This window comes from Peromyscus eremicus, chromosome 8b, assembly GCF_949786415.1.
Source record: "Peromyscus eremicus chromosome 8b, PerEre_H2_v1, whole genome shotgun sequence".
Taxonomy (NCBI): domain Eukaryota; kingdom Metazoa; phylum Chordata; class Mammalia; order Rodentia; family Cricetidae; genus Peromyscus; species Peromyscus eremicus.
In genome coordinates this window covers 42,212,024-42,227,581 of record NC_081424.1, presented here as the reverse complement: position 1 = coordinate 42,227,581, position 15,558 = coordinate 42,212,024, and the positions used below count along the sequence as shown (strand labels likewise).

The window sequence follows — 15,558 nt, the reverse complement described above, 5'->3', positions numbered from 1 at the left end:
TGGGAGAATTAGTAACCTGGCTTCCAATCTGAGTGGTAGCAGCGTTGCATTATCATTCCGTCTTGGAGTACTCTGAAGGAAGGCACTTAAAAGAGGTAAAAGGAAGATATAAATTATGCTCCCGGCCTTAAGAACATCACTGTCACTGATAATGTAATATAAGTTGATGTTTAAAATGAGACTGAAAATGCTTCTGTATTTTAAAATTCAAATATCTTCTGTTGTAGGGCCATTCTCTGGTTGTCATAGTAACCATATCAAGTGGCTACCATGTGCACTGATTTTGTGTCAAGGGCTCCCCGTTCAGCATCAGATTCATTTTGCACACATGTAGGCACCATTACTGAAACCCAGAGGGTAGCCTTAGCTTCACTGGGAGCACCCCAGGGTTCTGTGGGAGACCCGGGGAGGAAAAAAGACAGTAGAGCAAACAGATTATTGCAATAAATGGAATTAGTTAGGAATACCCTGGTAAGAGGAACTGGTGCCTTACACACTGTTGGAGAGGTGGTGGTTCAGGAGAAATGACTTGTTCCGTCCAGCTGGAAAGTAGGGCAAAGCAGGAAGCAGGGTATGGTTATCCACTGTCCCTGCCCCAGCTCTTCCGGCCTCCCTGGCCAGAGTCCGTGCTCTTTTAAGGCACTGGAAAGTGGTGAAGATGGCAAGATGCTCAGGTTTGTCTTCAAGGCGGTAGGGCAGCATTCCATCCAGTTCCCAACCATCACAACCTATTTTGTAAGCAGAGATTGAAGAAGAAAAAAATAACTGACTTGCTTAACCAGAAAGAGAAGGTGGGTCCCAGTACCATAAACAGCTAGCTGCTAAGAAGAGACAGCCAGGGATCAGAAAAGCTGATTTGGTGGGGCAGGCTGACCTCTAAGGAAGTCTTACTGTGAACGAGCACCGTGAAGACTTCTGAGTCTTGACGTGGTCTACCTGCTGTGCAAAAGTGATGCATTTGTGCTAGCCACAGGACATACTGAAGCCTGTAGTTCATGCATTGTGAGATAAGAGAAGGGAAGGGAAGGAACCATCGTGAGATCATTTCAACTTGCGTAAGGAAGTAAGGTAAAGAGTAAATGTCACTGGGAAGATTGGATGCCAGGCAGGGGAAAGAGTCAACTCTTTAGCCACAGGAGCAAATGAAAACTGTTCAAGTACCGCTACCAAGCTATGTCCCACTCAGAGATAGCACAGAAATGGGTAGGAAATGCCAGGTTAAGTTATTATCCATATTTGACCACGGGTGAGAGATGATTAAATCTCCTACAAAGGATGAGTGGAAAAGGCAACAATAGAAAACCCTGAACAGAACTTTGGGGTCCTGCTCCTTAATACCAAGTCAAATAGAAAATGATTTAAATTCCAAGTTTGCAAGCCAGTCCTGCCTTTATATTCATCCCTGTTAGGCAAAAGTAGACATCTGATGGGATGACATGGCCATCTGATGCAGTCCAAATCCCCTTTCTGCAGCTGAGCTGTTGAATGTATTTAAGTACATTAAGAACATGGAAACCACTGTGTATTTCAGATATCCCAAATGACTGTTGTATTGGTTCTCACCCTTTAGCAATGTCCCCTGCCTTATATAACAGGAAAACAATCTGTCAATACTTCTTACAGGTATAAAGTTGAATCTGGCTTTTAGTAATTCTTGCCCTTTTAAATGATAAAACGTATGCAATTGGAAAATACAACCAAGTAGTTGCTAAGTGAAAATGTCACGAAGACCTTGAGAAAATAACTAGTCACATCTTGACTGTGTTCTCTCCATGCCTTCGTTCATAAACTAATTCTGTTGTGAACTGTTTGCCCCCACCCCCTTTTCTGCTTCCAGACACATGGCCACACACTCACCCCAGAAGAATCACCAGTGTGCTCACTGTGAGAAGTCGTTCAACCGCAAGGATCACCTGAAGAATCACCTCCAGACCCACGACCCCAACAAGATCTCCTACATTTGCCAGGATTGCCGCAGGAAGTACCACACCATGCTGGGCTACAAGAGGCACGTGGCCCTGCATTCTGCCAGCGGCGGAGGTCTCATCTGCAAGGTCTGCTCTGCAGAGCTGGGGAGCACCGAGGTCCTGCTGAGCCACCTCAAGGCTCACAGGGAAGAAAAGTCCCACCATGCGACCAGGGAGAAGAAACACCAGTGCGACCATTGTGAGAGATGCTTCTACACCCGGAAGGATGTGCGTCGCCACCTGGTGGTCCACACAGGATGCAAGGACTTCCTGTGTCAGTTCTGTGCCCAGCGATTTGGGCGCAAAGACCACCTCACTCGTCACACCAAGAAGACGCACTCGCAGGAGCTGATGCAAGAGAGCATGCAGGCAGGGGAATACATGGGCACCTTCCCTACCATTGCGCCGGCCTTCCAGCTGAAGGCTACTGCCATGCCACCTTTCCAGCTAGGGGTGCCCGTGCAGAACGGGCTTGCGGGTGGCTTGCCACCCGAGGTTCATGGTCTAGTGCTTGCTCCCCCAGAACAGGTCCCCCAGCCTATGCCGCCAATGCCAGAGCAGCTTGTTACTCTGCACCCTGGGGTAGTTCCCACCTCTCCTCCCCACACCCTGCAGGAGCATAAGTATAGTCCTCCTTCTACCTCATTTGCCCCACTTGCTGGCCTGCCGATTAAAGCAGAAGCCAAAGGCTTTTGCAACATGGGTTTCTTTGAGGAATTGCCTCTGCAAGAGCCTCAGTCACCTCTCAAACTCAGCCCATGTTTTGAGATGGCTAAGGAGGGCCTCGGGAAAGTCACTATGCCCAAGGAGCTGGTGGTAGATGCTGTGAATATAACGATTCCTGCCTCTCTGGAGATTTCCTCACTGTTGGGGTTTTGGCAAATCCCCCCTCCTCCCCCCCAGAATGGTTTTGTGACTAACACCATCCCTATGGGGCCCGGGGAACCAATGCCCCATACAATCACATGTCTGGCGCAGCAGCATGTAGCACCGCTGCCGCCTCCGCCCCCGCTGCTGCCACCGCCGCAGCCGCAGATGCAGCCACCACCACCACCACCACCGCAGCAGCAGCCACCGCAGCAGCAGCCACACCCACAGCTGCAGGTTCAGCTGCAGCCTGAGCCGCAGCAGCCGCTGCAGCCACTGCAGCTGCAGCCACCATTGCTGCCCCCGCAGCTGCCCCCGCAGCTGCCCCCGCAGCCACCACAACCACAGCCACCTCCGCTGCAGCTGCAGCCGCAGCTGCAGCCGCAGCCGATGCCGCAGCCAGAGCCGCTGCCGCAGCCGATGCCACAGCCGATGCCACAGCCGCTGCCACCAGAAGCCCAAATAGCAGTGAGCGCTGTGAATCTGGGCCAGCTCCCGCTGCCCCCTATCCCCCACGTTTTTACAACTGGCACCAACACCGCCATCCTGCCCCATTTCCATCACGCTTTCAGATAAATTGATTCTTAGGAAGGCGTTTAGCTTGCGGAAGATGCTGTAAGCATCAGTTACAGTTTGAAACATCAGTTACAGTTTGGGAGGAGGAAGCTTTGGAAAACAGGATTGGGGCTTTAGCTTATTCGCGATTTACTAGCTTGAGAAAAAGAATTCTCTAACTGCATGCATTGTGCCAATATATATCCTTAGTATTGATGCTTTGTACCAAATTTAGTGAGTGCGTGCGTATTCTGCAAATATTATCGTATTATTATCGTATTATTATCCTCATATTATATCCTCATATTATTCTCATATAATCACAACCAAGATCCAAAACGACAGCTGCTATTTTGTAAATGGTTTATCGTGTTGAATTTTATTGTAATGATGTTGACTAGGTAACTTTGTGTGTAGCACCGCCTAGGAAGGACATGATGGAAAGGCTTGGATTTCTCCAACTTGGAAGATGTTTTTAAGAGAAGAGGGTAATCTTTGTATGGCATTTAGAACTAGGCGGTGTATTGTGTGTTTTCTTCTTTTCTTTTCTTTTCTTTTCTTTTCTTTTCTTTTCAGGGACTCGCCTGCCTTCAGGGTTGGATGTAGTTTAGTTACTCTTCTTGTAGCCTACTTTGTAGTTTATAGGAAAAGTTCCTTGTGAAGCTATTGATTTCTTCATTTTTAACGTGAATTTTTAGTGTAGTCCTCAATATTTTTCATGTGATGTTGTTGCAATGTGAGTTATGACTTCATTTATCTTAGAGACAAAACTAGTTGTCAGTTAGATCTGAGAGAAAAAGAAATCACTGTGTAACCAAGTTAAGTAGTAAAATACTGGAGGCATTAGTCAGAAGTGTCTCCCCGACTCTCATGCTCATGTCTTTAACAGGAATTTAAGACAATATACTGGAATTAGAAAAATAAGTGTATTAGATAAGAATTCTCTTTGTCTATCTTAATGCGGTACTCAACGCTGCTAAAAGTCCCGTTAGTACTGTTTGTAGTCACCCAATTGAAAAAATGTATCTGTAGTAGTTTAGTTTAAGTTGTTAGTTTGTATCCTGATGATTGTGTTTGTAATCACCCAATTGAAAAATGTATCTGTAGTAGTTGATGAGTTTAAGTCGTTAGTTTGTATCCCGATGATTGTGTTTGTAATCACCCAATTGAAAAATGTATCTGTAGTAGTTGATGAGTTTAAGTCGTTAGTTTGTATCCCGATGATTGTGTTTGTAATCACCCAATTGAAAAATGTATCTGTAGTAGTTGATGAGTTTAAGTCGTTAGTTTGTATCCCGATGATTGTGTTTGTAATCACCCAATTGAAAAATGTATCTGTAGTAGTTGATGAGTTTAAGTCGTTAGTTTGTATCCCGGTGATTGTGTTTGTAATCACCCAATTGAAAAATGTACCTGTAGTAGTTGACTAGTTTAAGTCGTTAGTTTGTATCCCCAGGATTGTTTTGAAAATGTAACCGTACTTGTAATCTCCCTCACTTGATACCTTGTTAATCGATTTTGAAAGTGTAAAACCTAACCTTTGAAGACTGTATCTCGTCTTGAGACTGTCTTTCCCAACATATATATCCTACAATAAACGTTAAGCATCTAGCACTCTGGCTTGCATTTTTTTTTTCTTTTAGCGGCACCGACGTCAACACGGGCTACACTCCATTAACGTAGAAAACCTTCCTGGCTCCCTCATGCCTCCTCCTGGTCATTACTTCTCCAGAAACTACTTTTTAGCATCAGCATCCATCAGAACTTTTACCTCCTTTGAGCAAAGATGACGTAAGAAGCCTATAAGCTTTGGTCACATTCTCAGCACTTAGAGTGTCGTATGTTTTATTTCTGATGTACAGGTATAGCCACCAGAGTGATCTCTCCCATGTTACCCAGACTCAGTTTCACAGTAGTGTTTACAATTGATTTTTGGTACCTCCACTTATTACTTATTGGGATTTCTTCAGGAAACATTATATCCCCTAGATATGACACCCCCCTCGTCTGTGTGTGTGTGTGTGTGTGTGTGTGTGTGTGTGTGTGTGTGTGTGTGCTAAATGGGAGGGGGTTGAAAGAAAGGGAAGCCCTGAGTTCATTTGTATATGGAAAAAGTCTTGTCAAGAAGCCCAAGGTGGGGCTGGGCTGAAGTCAGTGACGTAACCGGGAAGCTTATACTATGGGATCAGCCATGAGACCAGGGTCTGTAAGCCACAGCTGACCCACAGTGGACAATGAGGCAGTAAGATAACCTCATGGAATCAAATTCACCGCCCTGGGATATCTAAGTTCCCACAGTCCCCCTTTCCTCTGGGTGGGAAGGCAGTCTCCCCAAACAATAGCTAACCTCAGCCAAGGTCTGGTCACAGACGCTTCCACAAATACCTTTACATAGTCTGTAGTCTTTGGTCAGTTGCAGAAAATACATGATTTTCCTGTACATGAAACAATGGCATTTGGTCCCCATGGTCCAGATCACTAACATTTCAGTACGCTGCACCGGCAGTGGGAGTAGCCCAGGATTCTTTTGCTAAAACATTGACAGAGAACATGGCTTAATTTTCCTAATGAAAGTCCCCAGTTAAGAGTATGTTCTTGAACTAAGAAGTACAAACTAAATGTAAATAACTCTACAGAAGGATGTTTCCTGAACCTTAAGACTCCAAAGAGAAGGAAGAATTGACTCACCTCCCAACACAACTGTATAAACAAAGCTATGATAAAAACATGAATGGGTCCAGAGGGGACTGGACCTGCCTCGACTGAATCTACCAGGCTGAGCTGAATCCCCAGGGGAGTCCCTGCCCTGGAGGAGATGGGAATGTGGAGTGGATTGGGGGGAGGGTGGGGGGTGAGGGCGGGAGGAGGGAGGACAGGGGAATCCATGGCTGATATGTAAAATTAAATTAATTATAAAATTTAAAAAAACATGAATGGGGACTTCAGGTTTTTTAGCTGTGATAGAATGTAGTACAAAGAAAGCCCTTAGAGCTGTGGTTCTCAACCTGTGGGTGGCAACACACAGACCATCAGAAAACACAGATGTTTACATTACGATTCATAACAGTAGCAAAATCACAGTTAAGAAGTAGCAACGAAAATATTTTGTTGTTGGGTGTCACCACAACATGAGGAACTGTATTAAAGGGTCGCAGCATAAGGGAGGTTGAGAACCAGTGTGCTAGAGATTTCTTTCACAGAGAAAGAAAGTATCTTCAACCTTTCTCCTCCACTCTAAGAAATATAGTCTGGAACTGAACATGGTAGCACACATCTTCAATCCCAGCACTTGGGAGGTAGAGGCAGCCAGACCTCTACAACTTTGAGCCCAGCCTACATTATATAAACAAACAAACAAACAAACAAATATTTCCTAGCAGGTAACTGTAGTTCTCCAATGACTGGTTCACAAAAAGATATAAATATCAAAACCACATTGTTTTCTTCAATGCCTTAAGGACACTTCAAGCAAATCTTCGAATCTTTGAGCCACCCATCATGATATAGGCTGATAAATTTACTATAACTTTTGAAAAGTGTCAAAGGAGTAAATAAACTCGAAAGCTAGTGTCTATCACTTCTTCTAATGATTCCAGATGAGAATAGACATTTCTGGCCTTCTGTGGTGGGTGGTTTCTGGGTGACCGACCATCCAGGCTGCAGAGCTACAGGAAGCCAGTCTGAGGACAGAAGAAAGGACATGAGCGTTACCTCAGTTTCCACATGGAAAATATTAGGTAACCAGGGCCTCCAGATTTTGAAGTCTCGGGAAGCATGATTGCTTAGTCTCTAAGCAAGCCTTCATACCATGAGATACCTTGTCTCTCAAGTGAAATCACAGTACACACCCAGCAGAACTATCAAGGATGGAGATAGATGTAGGAGGCTATGGATGTGAGTGGGAGATACCTTTTTAAAAGGGGAAGTAGATTTATAAAAAAATGGGAAAATCAATAGCTTCCAGGTCAAAGGGAAGTATTCCTTTCCTATCCAGTCAAGACATAAAATAGCTCAGTAAAGTGACTGCTTTGCAAGCGTGAGGAAGGGATTTTAATCTTCAGAACCTGTGCTGCTTTCTTTCTTCCTTCCTTTCTTTTTTAAGCCAGGAATGGTGAAGTGTGTTTATAATCCCAGGGCTAAGGAGGCAGAGATTGGTGGATCCCTGGTGTTTAATAACCACCCAGCTTAGTTACTTGTTATATTCCAGGCCAGAGAGAAATACTGCTTCAAAACAGAGGCAGCTGGTACCTAAAGAATAATGATACCTGAGGTTGTCCCCGAAGAGTGAAACCCGAGGTTGTCCTGGGCTTCAAGAGCATACTTTGCCAGTCCCTCTCAGGACTTGCTTTCTCTAGGCCTCTTCCCTCAGAGGTCCACTCACTGGATCCTGCACAATATGACATGGCCCGCTACACTGGGATGCATGTGGCTTTGTTCTTACCTGGCCTCTAGGAGTTAATCTTTTTTAGGAGATTTGTTAAACCCTTGTCTGAGTTTTCCTCCAGAAGCAGGATCCGTAGCTAATCCTTTGCAAACATAAACAGATTTGTTATTATGTCAAAATGGAACATTCCCAAGGGGGCGGGAGGGGGTCTGGGGGCAGGGGGAATAAGGAAAAATTGTGAAACCATCACACTGAATTCCAGGCTCCCTACTCCTGCTTTCTTTTTGGTAGCTATAGACACAGACTCACCCATTCTTGAATTTGGGACAAAAATTAAACAAACAAACAAATAAATAAAGACAGACAGACAACAGGGACCCTTTCAGGTGCTTCTTACCACCCCTTATAGTCTGTGGTTCGTTTGGGAATTTTAAATTGCAGCCTCCGATGACCAACCATTTATATAACATGACTCAACATCCTTCCACAATTACTGTTGTTTCACCTCTTCACAATTCTTTGCCAGCTCTCTTCTGGAAAGGGTTTGATAAGCCTTCTGGAAGCATCAAAAGACTGCAAACCCCCCCCCCTCCACACACACACCACATCCACACGCTGGATTATTGTTTTAATGGGCTTGCTCCACACTCTCAGCACTCCTGTCAGGTATGGGAATGCACGAGTCTAAGGAGGTTAGCATACCACACTGAGGTATGCTTGGCTGTATGATCTGAAACAGGACTCATTCTTGCAGGAATGGAGCTCCCTCTGCCCTAGAGGCCTCCTTCCTAACCTTTCAGTATTTTATGAAGAGCCAGCAAGAAGGGCATTGTGAATCAAAGGACATAGGAATGAATGGAGGCTTTGGGGTTAGGTGTACTTGAAGATAGACAGGATTTACTTCTGCCCAAGAACCAACAACTGCTCCTCCAATCCTTACTATGGTTGTTGAACCATTCATTCAGTTATGGAAGAAGGAGGAAGCTGGTCTGGGTAAATGCTCAGCTTGCTAACAAACCACCGGTAGCTCCAGGGATAAAAGCACACAGCATCAGGGCTGGGTGAAGCTACTCAGTAGTTACATGAAGCCACCCCAGTCTGCATCTTGCCACTATAGTTTCCTGGTGATTTTAGTCCCTGCATGGAGGTGCTGGGGAACTAATCTGGTGTGGCACCTCCCCAGAACATTCACTGTTCTTACACAAAGCTTCAAGAAACAGCTACTAGTCACTACCTGTTAAGTTATAAACCCGTTTTCCGTCTGAACATCGGAGTCTTTGTGGAAAGCAAAAAAGAGTCATTTATTTTTTCTGAAATAGTTTCCTGATGTAACCTTGATATTTACGGTGTTGGACCCAGTTTTTCCAAGGACACTAAGTTTTGGGGAAAGCTCTGCTGCTTCTTATTAGATGTATCTTCTTTGGTTTGATGTTTGGGGTATTGCTCTTTTGTCCAAGTTGCCTAATCTTTCTTGTAACTTGCTTATCTGTAAAATAGGGATATGAATCTACATTGACATCCTTATACTATGGTAAGGATTAAATGAGACTTTGTCCCCGCAGTACTTAGAAGAGTGCACAGTATAAATGGGGGGGCAGTGTATGAACCTCTTGTCCATCAATAAGGAACTTTAATTAATTAATTAATTAATTAATTAATTAATTTTTGAGACAGGGTCTCACACAGATCCTCTGTCTCCCAAGTGCTGGGGAATCAAAGGTGTGTGCCACCACAACTGGTATATGTATATATAACACAAAGTCAATAGGAACAATTGATGTGCTCAACATCAAGAAAACTGGCAAATAGACCACGTGTTCCTGATACAACACTGTGCTTTCAGAAGGACTCTTCTACCATAGGGGAGTGTTCAAATTGTGTTAGGCCAGAAAACCCAGGTAGGAGCAGAAACAAAATGGAGCGGGAAAAATGTCAGCATTACTAATGGTTAGGATTTCAGGATGTGGGAAAATGTCAGCATTACCAATGGTTAGGGTGTTAGGATGCAGGAAAATGTCAGCATCACCAATGGTTAGGATGTTAGGGTACAGGAAAATGTCAGCATCACCAATGGTCAGGATGTCAGGATGCAGAACAATTTTTACTTGCTCTATAACCTTTCCCCCATTTCCCAACGTCTATTACAGTAATCACGAATTTCTTACAAAATTCTCAAAATTGCTATTTCTCAAACCAAAGTTTTGACAGGCTAACTTAAAGTGGCCAGAAACAAAAAGTTCCCAGGGCATTCCAACTGCTGGCTCGCACGGATGTGCCCGCCAGGCCGAGTGTGGAGGACTCTGCATGGCACCGATGACCTGGACTTGGATGCCTTGCCTGGCACTCGTTGTCTCCCTTGTTCTGGTACCAGCCTTGTATTCCAGCTGTAATTCCTCTTGAACACTCTAACTTGTTCCTGTGCTTCGGCCAAGGGAACGCTGTGCTTCCGGACCACATCCTTGGGATTCCTATGTTTATGTCTTTGTTCTCCTTCAGCATTCCTTCATCTGCTCTCTAGCTCATCCTAAATGCTTCTGCTTCCTCAAATTTCACTTCAGCCATAAAGGTGCAGAGACAAAGCTGGTCTCTTTCACTCTTTCCCTTTAGACTTTGCGGTCCCATGTGATTTATATTATATATAATATATATAATATATATATAATGACTGACTGTGCTCCTAGACTTCACAGACCTAGGGAACAGCCATACATAGTAACTTATGTTGAATAGTGATTCCTCTCGAGCATCTGTGAGAGCTTGTCCACTTCACATAACATCACAAGCTCTTGGGTATTAGAGACTCCTGTGTGTTCTGCGCTTTCTTACAAGACTCTAGAAGGAAGACTGATACACTCACGTGTCTGTGCTGTTATGAACTTAGAATGAACATCACACATGGGAGGTACTATGTGCATATTTTATTGATGAGACTTGGGCGGTGAAGGCCAGAGTTTGGAGAAGTTGCTATAGTTTGGATATTGTTCGGGTGTGTTCCCTAAGGCTGGTGTGTTGGAAGCTTAGTCCCTAGAGTGGTGATGTCAAGAAGGAGTGGACTTTAAGAGATGGAGCCTAATGGGGAGGGGTCATTAGTGGAATGACCCTAGGAAGGAGTGAAGCAGTTCTCTCCACCGCCCCCCCCCCCACATCTGCCACTGTGAGTATCAATAACAATGACTGGCCCAGCCCATGACCTTCAGTCTGTAAAATTGAAAGCTAAAGAGGTCTGTTTTCCTCATAAAGTCTCAGGTCCTCATTATGGTAATTGAAAATGGACGAATACAAAAGTTAACTACCAGATAGATGAATGGCACCATAGATAGCTATACTTTTAAAAAGCAGAGTAAGACCAAGTAGCCCAAACTACTAATATCAAAGTCAGAGGACTGTTTATAGAATAATCTTTTTGTACACTGTGAAGATGTGTCTTTGCCAAGGTGCCTCCTGATTGGTTTAATAAAAGAGCTGATTGGCTGGAAGCTAGGGAGGAGGTACAGGCAAGACAGCAAGACACAGAAGACACTGGGAAGAAGAAGGGTGGAGTCTTGGGAGTAGAGAGAGCGAGAGACACAGAGAGAAGCAAGGTGAATGTGCCATGTTGAAAGAAGGTACAGACATGTGGCAGAGGGTAGATAAGAAATATTGGTTAATTTAAAATGTAAGAGTTAGCTAGTAACCAGCCTGAGCTATCAGCTGAGCATTTACAATTAAGTCTCCATGTTAGTTATTTGGGAGTGGTTGCTGAGACACAGAGAAACTCCACCTACAGAAGATATCTTGTGGGAGAAACACGTGGGTCCCAGGGTCCAAATTCAGGTCTTCAGGCTTGGTGGCAAGCACTTGTCCTTTTGAGCTAATTTTCCTTTAGGCCACCAGCTCAAAAGTAACAACACAGAGACTTATTATTAATTATGAAAGCTTGGCCTTATCTTAGGCTTTTCCCCAACTAGCTCATAACCTTAATTAACCTGTTTCTATTAATCTATGTTCTGTCACATGGCTCAGTCACCTCTCCTCTGTACCATGTATCCAAATTCTTCAGTGTCTTGCTTGCGTCTCTCGCACACCTAGATTCATCTCTGCTTGGAAGTCCCACCTATTCTTTCCTGCCTAGCTATTGGCCATTCAGCTCTTTATTAAACCAATCAGAAGGGGCCTTAGGCAGAAACACATCTTCACACGGTGAAACAAATATCCCACAACATAAAGACACTTATTTTTTTTACAGTTCTGGAAGTTAGGAAGTATGAGCTCAGGGTGCCTGAATCTGGTGACAGTCTTCTTGTGGTATCATCCTATGACAGAACACCCAATGGTAGGAGACCACACTTTCATACACAAGGGAAGATGGAGCCCTCACACTCTGAATGCCTCTTAGAAATTCTTTCTCAGCATAGTCACATTGGGGATTAAGTTTCCAAAGCATGAACTTCGGTGGACATACTCTTTCCACAGCATTCTGCCTAAGCAGGCCCAAATTCATGTCCTTTTATGCAAAATAAATCCATTCTATTTCAACAGCACCAGTCTTAACTCATTCCAGCCCTAATTCAAAAATCCAGAGTTGGGAGTTTCATCTACGTCACAATTCACCCACCAGGCAAATTTCCTCTAATTTAGGCTATAAGAGCTAATTGGAGAAAAGCCTATTATAAGGAATGCCAAGCTTTCATAATTAATAAGTCGTCTCCATGTTGTTATTTGTGAGCTGGTGGCCCAAAGGAAAGTCTGGCTACATCTTTGGGCTGGCAAGATGGCTCAAAAGGAAAAGTGCTTGCCACCAAGCCTGAAGACCTGAATTTGGACCCTGGGACCCACGTGGTGGAAGGAAGGAATTTATTCCCACAAGCTGTCCTCTGTAGGTGGAGTTTCTCTGTGTCTCAGCAGCTGCTCCCAAATAACTAACATGGAGACTTAATTGTAAATGCTCGGCTGATAGCTCAGGCTGATTTCTAGCTAACTCTCACATTTTAACTTAACCCATATTTCTTATCTACCCTCTGCCACATATGTCAACAACTTCTTTCAACATGACACGTTCATCTTGCTTCTTTCTGCGTCTCTCTCTCTCTCTCTACTCCCAAGGCTCTGCAACAATGAGACAGGCTTAGAATAGAGCCTCATCTTAATAGGAAAGAAGGTTAACTCCTTCTCAATAAGTCCAAAGTACAAGAGAGAAAATAGCATTAAATCTTAAGACCCCAGAGTAATCTCTTTGGACACGATGCCTCACATTCTGGACTCACTGCAGTAGTGGGTAGGCCCCCAGGGTTTGAGGAAGCCCCACTCATCTGGCTTTGCTATGCTCAGTCTACCCAGCAACTCTTGCGGCTTGGAGTCTCCTGCCTGCAGACTTCCTAGACCAGAGTTATGTGCTTATGGCCTGCAATGGTTAATCTTCACTGTCAATTTGACTGGATTAGAATCATCTAGGCGATGCACCTCTGGGTGTGTCTGTGAGGATATTACTAGAGGGTTTTAACTCAGGAGAAAGGATCCACCTTGAATGTATGTGGCACGATCCCACAGACTAAGCGTCTCTGACTGAATTAAAAGCAGAAGGAGGAGGAGGGAGGAGGAGGAGGAGGAGGAGGAGGAGAAAAAGAAGAGAGTTTAGGACCAGAATTCATTTCTCTCTGTTTCTTGATTGTAGATGAAATGTGACCAGCTGTGCCATGCTCCTGCTGTCACAACTGGAGCCACTCTGGCCCCCATCGTGCCTTGGCTGCTAGGATGTTTAGACCCTCAAACTGTCAGCCGAAAGAGACCTTTTATCCCTTAAGCTTCCTTTGCCTTGTTTTTCTCCCAGCAACAAGAAAAGTAACTAATATGTGTCCCCACAATCCCGTGTGGTCTCAGGGGCTAGCCTGCTCCCACAACTAAGTACTGCCTTAGGCTGAACTCTGCAGTGCCTATGTGTCTGCGACAGGTTTCTGCCTGGGTCCCCAAGCTGTCACTCTAGGCAGGCCACCGTGGCACCGGTGCTCTTACACTTCTCACACCCACAGAGCTAAGACCAGGTGGATACCACCAAAGTTTATAGCTTGTGCCTTCCAGAGCAGTGGGTGGAGTCACATGCCTCCCCCCTCCCCCTTGAACCACGGCTGAGGCTACTAAGGGATGCTGTCCCAGAATTCAGAGAGCGGGAGTCCTGAGGTACAGGGCATTGAATGCTGAAGTCCTGTGGGCACATCTCTGGATGCTCAAAAGTCTTAGCTTGCCTGGAAATTCTCTGAAATACCTTCAGGGTCATTTGCTGACTTGAGGATTAGAAGCTACTTCTTTGTATCCATTAATCTCTTGAGCAAACAGTTGCTGGGCCACACCCTTTGCAGTCTCTGCCAAACAGACTCTTATTCTTTACATGGCCAGGCTGAGGGGTTTCCAAATCCTCCCTCTCTGCTTCCCTTTTAATTATAAATTCCACATTTAAATCATGTCTGTTTTCTTTCCTTACTGTCTGTGGCCGAAGACAGCCACGTAGTACCTCGAGTCCTTCACAGCTTAGATATTCTTTCTGCCAGAGGTCTTCGTCTGTTGCTCTTAAATTCTGCCCGCTATGAAGTCCTAGCACGCAGACAAACCCTGCCAAGCTCTGAGAAGCTGCAATAGAAACTCCGGTTTCTAATACTCTTTTCTCATTTCCCTCTGGAACCTCAGTGCAATGGCCTTCTGTTATCTGTATTTCTGCATTTTGAGCACAACTACTTAAGTGCAGTCAGGCAGTCACACACCACTTCACAATGGAGATACATTTTGAAGAGTGTGTGGGTATGTAGTTTTGTTGCGCTAATAGCACAGAAATCACTTACAGAAACCGAAACCTATCCGTAGGATAGTCAGTCACTCAATGGCCTCTAGGTAAGCTAGAAACTGGACCCGGCCAGACTGTAGTGGCCAGAGACCAGTGAACGTAAGATGTATGAAGCCATTGCCAGCATAATGCAGCTGCTTTACCATACAGTAATTTTTAGTAAATAGGAACATACTCTAAAATAATGCTACAAATGTATGCTATCAACATATAAATCGGCCACCTAGTCACTTCACTATCAAGAAGTACTTTGTGTTACACATATCGGGTGCGCTATGCTTTTGTACGGTCATCAGGCGATGGATTTGCTTAGATCAGCATCACCACCAATCCATCACCAGTGTGTTACATTACAATCTTATGGAAGCGATGCCATCATTAGCCAATACTCTTTTTCAAGCTTCACTGGAAACTTATGAGAACCATCATTATATATGCAGTCCACTGTTGACCAACATGTTATTATGTGGTCCATGACTGCCATTCCTAAGATTATTTAGGCTTTGCCTACTGCTCTTGTCTTCTAAGCCCTCATCAGAATTAGTCTTACCAGCCCATTAACAGCAATCTAGAGTTTTTCTAGCTCGATTCTCCAAATTCCTCCTGCCTCTACCCATTACCCAGCTTGAAAGCTGAATGTGTGGCTTCACAGATGTGTCTTTGATTTGTTTCTTTGTTATAGCAACAGCCACCACTTCTTGGTGCCAATTTCTGTTTTAGTTTGTTTTGTGTTTCTATAATGGGATATCTGAGACCAGAGTTATTTAGACTGAGCTTTAATTGTTATAGTTCTGGAGGCTGGGCAGTCCAAGGTGAACTGTCTGCATTTGCCAGAGGGCCGTCTTGCTTGCACCATCCATAGCAGGAGGACAACTGTGGTAGTTTGAATGTAATTAGCCCCATAATCTCATAGGGAGTAGCTCTAACAAAGGTGTGGCTTTGTTAGAATGGGTATGGCCTTGTTGGAGAAAGTA

The 15,558-nt window shown here is 44.5% G+C and overlaps 2 protein-coding genes across 7 annotated transcripts in view; one reads left to right on the top strand and one right to left on the bottom strand.

Annotated features, from left to right (window-relative positions):
• The window catches only part of Plagl1 (PLAG1 like zinc finger 1), a 42,661-nt gene extending 38,721 nt beyond the window's left edge, over nucleotides 1-3,940 (top strand). For all 5 annotated transcript variants that reach the window (XM_059272736.1, XM_059272733.1, XM_059272734.1 and 2 more), the window contains one exon: nucleotides 1,838-3,940. In XM_059272736.1, coding sequence (XP_059128719.1) covers nucleotides 1,842-3,410 — 1,569 coding nt within the window. In that variant the 5' untranslated portion in view covers nucleotides 1,838-1,841 and the 3' untranslated portion in view covers nucleotides 3,411-3,940. The remainder of the gene's footprint in view (nucleotides 1-1,837) is intronic.
• A 3,014-nt stretch (nucleotides 3,941-6,954) lies between these two features.
• The window catches only part of Zc2hc1b (zinc finger C2HC-type containing 1B), a 52,501-nt gene continuing 43,897 nt past the window's right edge, over nucleotides 6,955-15,558 (bottom strand). The window contains exons 7-8 of one of the 2 annotated variants that reach the window (XM_059272730.1): nucleotides 7,831-7,915; nucleotides 6,955-7,069 (exon numbers count right to left, since the gene is read on the bottom strand). In XM_059272730.1, the coding sequence (XP_059128713.1) occupies nucleotides 7,845-7,915 (71 nt within the window). In that variant the 3' untranslated portion in view covers nucleotides 6,955-7,069; nucleotides 7,831-7,844. Of the gene's footprint in view, nucleotides 7,070-7,830; nucleotides 7,916-9,049; nucleotides 9,260-15,558 lie in introns of those variants that run through there. The other variant, XM_059272729.1, reaches the window with a different exon arrangement.